The sequence below is a fragment of the Quercus lobata genome, chromosome 2, assembly GCF_001633185.2.
Source record: "Quercus lobata isolate SW786 chromosome 2, ValleyOak3.0 Primary Assembly, whole genome shotgun sequence".
Taxonomy (NCBI): Eukaryota; Viridiplantae; Streptophyta; class Magnoliopsida; order Fagales; family Fagaceae; genus Quercus; species Quercus lobata.
Window position 1 is genome coordinate 3,308,131 of NC_044905.1, and position 6,086 is coordinate 3,314,216.

Here is a 6,086-nt window from a genome sequence, read left to right on the forward strand (position 1 = left end):
CAGTGGATACCATCATCTAAAAGCCCCACAACTAAATCAATTGGACTCGTGAAATCCTGTGATTAAGAATATCCACACACAAAAAAAAAAAAAAAAAAAAAAAAAATTGTGATCACAACTTAGATATAGTTGATTGTATGTGGTGGTGGTGGAGAAAAGGTTACGTGTCTATATAAAAGTGACAAATAGTCAATCATACTTAGTTATTACAAAAATTGTGACACAAAAGTTGTGGTTCTAAAAAAATTTCCATACGAAATTCTCTCAATGCAAATACATCTTATCTACGTAAGTCCATTAATCAAAGACTGACACACTAGTTTTTTAGACAAAAACTGAATTCCTTGTTGCTAATAGTATTTGTATATCAAGAATTGCGGTTAATATTTTCATAGTACATGTAATTGCAAAATCATATTTTGGGGGCTATGTAGAAGTTAGTCCATAAAGGAACCTAACTAGGTCGGTGAGTTTTAGGTTCTCAAGACTTAAGAGCGGGCTAGAGTTTTTGACCTATTTAATTTATTGTGCTTATAATAGACTATCAGTCTTATGAATGCAATATGAGCGCGTTCAAAGAATTGGGACTAAGGACTCATTTAGATTGAGGGGAAAGGAGATGGAGTGAAAGTAAAGTAGAATTGGCTAAAAATAATAATAATTTTGGACAAATTCTACTACCATCCCTCCCCCTCAATTCAAATGGATCATTAAGATTTTCATTTCTTTTTTGCTTTAGAGGGACAGGGTCCTATTAACAATTCCAAAAACCTAAATCCAATAAGTACTGTCTACCAATCTTTTCCTGTTATGCACTCCAAATTTCCGCCCTACAAAACTTTTGTTTTCACTTAATTTTTTTTTTTTAGTTGTTCTAACCCCAGGGACTAGCTTAATCAATGTTCTTATATGCAACCTGGGATGTGTGAGTCATTCAATTCAGTGTTTGCTTATAGTGACTTATTATCTATTATTGCCACCTACACTCCATCTACTACAAGGTATGGAGTTTCCAAACTTAAAATCTTTTGTTTCTTTTTAATTCTGAACACGTGTGGAGGTCTGAAACAACTGGCTATTACTTTTATTTTTTTAATTCTTTCCTGTGACATCTACGTATACAATGAATTCTTCTAAGTGATGGACCAGACTAACAGTAATGTGCTGCCAGAAGCCTGAGCATGATAGAAACTAGTACGGAACGTTCTGGTGGAAATGGGCCCGAAGCCCATTCAACCACACAACAATTAACGACACTTGTACCGTCATTAATGGGATGGGGGAAAAGAAGAACGAATGCCATCCACATTTTATTAGTAATTTGTATTATTTTAAATCTTAAAGTAGGTTTTGTACATGTTGTTTTCGTTGGGTTAAAAATGCCCTAGAAAAATCACTGCACATTTTTCTTTTTAATTTTTTTTTTACCTATTTTAATTTTGATGACCTTAAATTCTTACATTATGTTTGGAACGATTGGAGAAAAGAGAAGAGTAAAGACAAAGGTAAAAGAGATCGAGATAGAAAAGAGCTCGTTGCTAAGGCAACTACTGCCTCCTTGAGAATGGTCAAGGCTTCCTAACCTGAGTTTAGGCTCGAGGTTTTTCTGCTCCTTTTTCTTTTTCTTCATCTGTCGCCATCTTCTTCATAATCTCTTAGCAGTTTCTCCTCATCTTTTTTATAGTTTATCCATAAAACCCCTTTTTCTTTCTCCACCTACTACGTTGACCATCAAAGTTCCCTTGGTTGTATTATCTTCCTGAAATTTTCTGACCATAGTTATTACATCTACCTAATTGGCAAAACAAGTAGCCATCCATAAAGTTATTCCACTTCTCTTGCTTAGTGTCAGTTGTGGTAGTGGGCAAGGGGCTCCACCCCTTAACCACTTTCTTTATCTCTATGGAAAACCAATCAATGTTGGTGGAAGCTTTAACAGATAAAACAAAGAAACTCAGATGTACGGGTAAAGCTGTGAAGTTAAAAGCTAGTGAAAAAGCTGTTGAAGAACTTTTCAATACTGGCCTGGTAGGAAAGCTCCTAGCAGACAGAAACATCAACAAAAATGCAGTGAAGGCTATTATTCTGAAAGTTTGGAGGACCTCCAAGGGCGTGCAGATTGTAGATCTAAAGGAAAATATTTTTGTGTTCAAGTTTGCATGTGAAGGTGATAAAAAGAGGATTTTAGAGCTGGGGCCTTGGAATATTGAAGGGTTTCCTCTTATCCTCAAACAATGGCACCAGAATATGTCAGTTGATGATTTGGATTTTTCAAGTATCCCTTTATGGGTTCAAATACACGGTCTCCCCATTGAGTATATGTCGAAGGAAAATGCTGAGGAGATTGGTGCTCTAGTGGGAGAAGTGTTAGAGGTGGATTTTACTGGTAGTGGGGGTGTGTGTATGAGCAAATTTTTAAGGGTGAAGGTTGAGCTTAAGGTGGAGGATCCTCTGCTGAGTGGTTTTTTCCTGGACAGAAACACACAACCGAATTTGTGGATTCGGTTTAAATATGAAAGAATAGCAGAATTTTGTTTCAAATGTGGAAGGTTGGGTCATTTAAAAGCAAGGTGCATTTGGGCAGATGCAGAGGTGCAATCAAATTCCAAGGAACCATTTGGATTTGGGCCATGGCTGAAGGCAGAAGCAGCTAGTAATAGAGCTTCACGGTGGGTGGAGTTCATAGCTGATAATAATCAAGCTTGTGAAGAGGTAGATGTGGGAAGGAAGGAGTCAGTTTCCCAGGAACAAGAAGAGAGTAGAGTTCACGCGCTGCAAGTTGGGGGAACCAAGGAAACTCAGGCAGTGAGTTCGAGGCACAATCTGGCAAGTTCTGAAATTGTGTCTGATTCTGTCACTTCAAAATACATCTCTCTAAGCAAAGTTCCTAACTATTCCACCCCATCCCAACCAAATACTCAAACAAATAGCTCTGAAACCACAAATTTAATCCCACTTAACCCCATGGAAACAGACTGTCCAGTTACAACAAAACCAGTCATATCAACTCAATCAATGCCCAGTACAAATACTGAAAGCTCTAGAATACAACGAGAATCATCCCCTTCCAAAGAATATCAACCTTTATTGGCTGACCCGGGTCTTAGTGATCCTTCTGTGCTTATTGGGCTTTCTAAGGCCCAAAATAATGTGCTTTCATGGACTGTATATTATAATGAAGGTGAGAAATCAGCTCTTGAGTCATCCAAGGCCCAAAGTAACATGGAGATAAGTCAAATTGAGGTACTTAATCGTGGGAAAAGGAAATTGGAGGAAGAGGGGAGCCCAGTTAATTTGAGAGCTCTTAAACTGACTAAAGTGGGATCCGGCCTTCTCAAATTAGAGCCACAGTCCAACGTTTTTAATCAAATAAGCCGAAACAAGTCCACGGGGAGGGCAAAGGTTCACAGAAAGAAGAAGATTAAGGATCTAGCCAGAGAACATGCAGCTCTTGTGCCCTGTAATTCTTCCCAAGAGGTAAATTTTGCTGATCCTATATTTGTGATTGATGATGAATCCCTTAAATCCAAAATGGCTGAGGAGGCGGGCCTACACATGCCCCCAATGCAGCCATGATTACTCTATCCTGGAATTGTCGTGGCTTGGCTCGGGCCACGGCAAAAAGGACTCTCCGAGCCTTAATAAGGGATATAGGGCCTGATGTGATTTTTTTATCTGAAACAAAAATTCCCATTAGTAAATGCAGTAGTATTTTAATGTCTTTGGGTTTCTATAATATAGATTCTGTTGATCCTAGAGGAAAGAAAGGGGGGCTTGTGGTGGGTTGGAAAAATGGTGTGGATATAGAAATTACTTACAAATGCTGCAATATGATGAATGGTTTGGTTTTCTCAGACCCCTTGTATGAGCCATGGCTTGTTTCTTTTGTGTATGGCCCTCCAAATCAGAATAATAGAGGTCCCTTTTGGGAAGCAGTAGAAAAGGTTGGTGAGTCTTTTGGTGGAGGTTGGTTATGTATTGGAGATTTCAATCACGTTTTCTCCCAGGTTGATAAAAAAGGGGGTAAACCGGTGGCTAGCTCATCTAGTGGGGGCCCAAATGAGGTAATTGAAAAGAATGGGCTCATTGATATCAAATTCTCAGGCAATCCTTATACCTGGTCTAATAGGAGAGGGGGATTAGCAAATATAAAAGAAAGGTTGGACAGAGCATTTGCGAATGATAGATGGAGGTTAATTTTTCCAAGAGCTGCTGTACTTAATTTACCTTCTTCAAGCTCTGATCATTCCCCCATAGTTTTATTTACAGAAGGAGAGCAGCGATCAGTTAAACGGCCTTTTAAATTTGAAGAGGTGTGGACCAAAGATGAGTCTAGTTGGTTTGTAGTTGAGAAAGCTTGGAATGTAATTTATCAAGGCTCCCCATTGTTCAAAGTCTGCCAAAAGCTCAAAGAGGCGAAAAAAGATTTTAGAATTTGGAATAGGGAGTGGTTCGGGAATATCCAGCAAAATATAAAGAAATGTTGGGAGAATCTGAGATGTATTCAAGGTGAAGAACCAACTCAAGAAAATTTAAGCAAAGAAGCAGGCATTAATATGGAGCTTCAAGAATGGCTCCAAAGGGAGGAAACTTTATGGAGGCAAAAGGCGAGAATAAAGTGGCTGTCTGCAGCTGACCTGAATACCAAATTTTTCCATCTCACCACCATAATCAGAAGGCGCAAGAATGCAATTGATTTTATCAAAAACCAGCAAGGTTCTTGGGTCTCGGGGAGAGAGGAGATTGGAAGTTGCTTTGAAAGTTTTTTTAGAAATCTGTTTGAAACATCTAACCCCTCAATCCCTGATAACTTGGATAATTTGATATGTCCAAACTTGTCTGAGGAGGATATTCAGATGCTTACAAAAATCCCGACTCCAGAGGAGATCAAAGATGTTGTTTTCAGCATGAATTCTAATAAGGCGCCAGGCCCCGATGGAATGTCAGCCCACTTCTACAAGTTTTACTGGAATATAATAGGAGGTGAAGTTATTGAAGCTATTTCTAGCTTTTTTCAAAGGGGGTACATGTTGAGAGAAATAAACAATTCCTTCATTGTTCTTATCCCAAAAGGGAATAATGCGGCAATGGTTTCCCAATTCAGGCCAATAAGTTTATGTAATGTGTTGTATAAGATCATATCGAAGTTGTTGGCCAACAGATTAAAGCTGGTGCTTCCTAAACTAATTTCTCCTTGGCAAGCAGCCTTTATTCCTGGAAGGAAAATTCAAGAGAATACCTTTTTGGCTCAAGAAATTATTCATGATATGAAGAAGAAGCGAGGGAAAAAAGGTTGGATGGGATTAAAAATTGATATGGAGAAAGCGTATGATCGATTGGAGTGGTGTTTCCTCGAGAAAGTTCTTCATGGGTTTGGGTTTCCAAGTATTTGGATACAGTGGGTGATGCAGTGTGTTACTACACCATCATTTTCAATTCTTCTTAATGGCAGCCCCTTCAGCTTCTTCAAGCCTAAGAGAGGGTTGAGACAAGGTGATCCTCTCTCTCCCTTTTTATTTATCCTTGCAGCTGAAGTTCTTGCTAGACTAATTGAGAGAGAAGCAGTAAATAACAAAATTAATGAATATAAATTAGCTCTTAATCTGATGCCAATTACCCACCTCCAATTTGCTGATGATTTGTTTATCTTTGCTCAAGCAGATGTGGAGAACATGGGGAGTATCAAAGCATGTTTAGACACTTATTCTGATTGGTCGGGTCAAAAGGTGAATTTCGGGAAGTCAGTGATAATTTTCAGCAAAAATGTGAACGAAGGAGTAAGATCTCAATTGGCAAATTATATTGGAATACAGAGGTCCAACAGAAAAGAAAAATACCTGGGCATTCCTATGGCTTCAGGTAGAGATAAGAGAGCTGCTTCGGAGGAGATTATTGATAAAGTGAGGCAAAGGTTGCAGGGTTGGAAGATGAAGACTCTTTCTCAGGCAGGGAGAACTACTCTAATTTCTTCTGTGGCTTCCTCTATTCCATCCTATCAAGCTGCATCACTTCTCCTCCCAAAACAAGCTTGTAAGAAATTGGATGCTATGAATAGAAATTTCTGGTGGGGTTATAAAGAGGATAAT

The 6,086-nt window shown here is 38.7% G+C and overlaps 1 protein-coding gene across 1 annotated transcript; it reads left to right on the forward strand.

Annotated features, from left to right (window-relative positions):
* Positions 1 to 1,870: 1,870 nt before the first annotated feature.
* Positions 1,871 to 5,031, forward strand: LOC115978054. The gene is made up of 2 exons (XM_031100081.1): positions 1,871 to 3,477; positions 4,270 to 5,031. Exons 1-2 carry the CDS (start codon positions 1,903 to 1,905, stop codon positions 4,345 to 4,347), a joined length of 1,653 nt encoding a protein of 550 aa, XP_030955941.1. The 5' UTR covers positions 1,871 to 1,902; the 3' UTR covers positions 4,348 to 5,031.
* The last annotated feature ends 1,055 nt before the right edge of the window (positions 5,032 to 6,086 follow it).

Bases quoted from the DNA above. Each gene is read 5' to 3' on its own strand.
- LOC115978054 (XM_031100081.1), top strand. From the start codon at position 1,903: ATGGAAAACCAATCAATGTTGGTGGAAGCTTTAACAGATAAAACAAAG. The intron at 3,478-4,269 runs GTAAATTTTGCT...TTTTATTTACAG, and splicing joins CCTGTAATTCTTCCCAAGAG to AAGGAGAGCAGCGATCAGTT.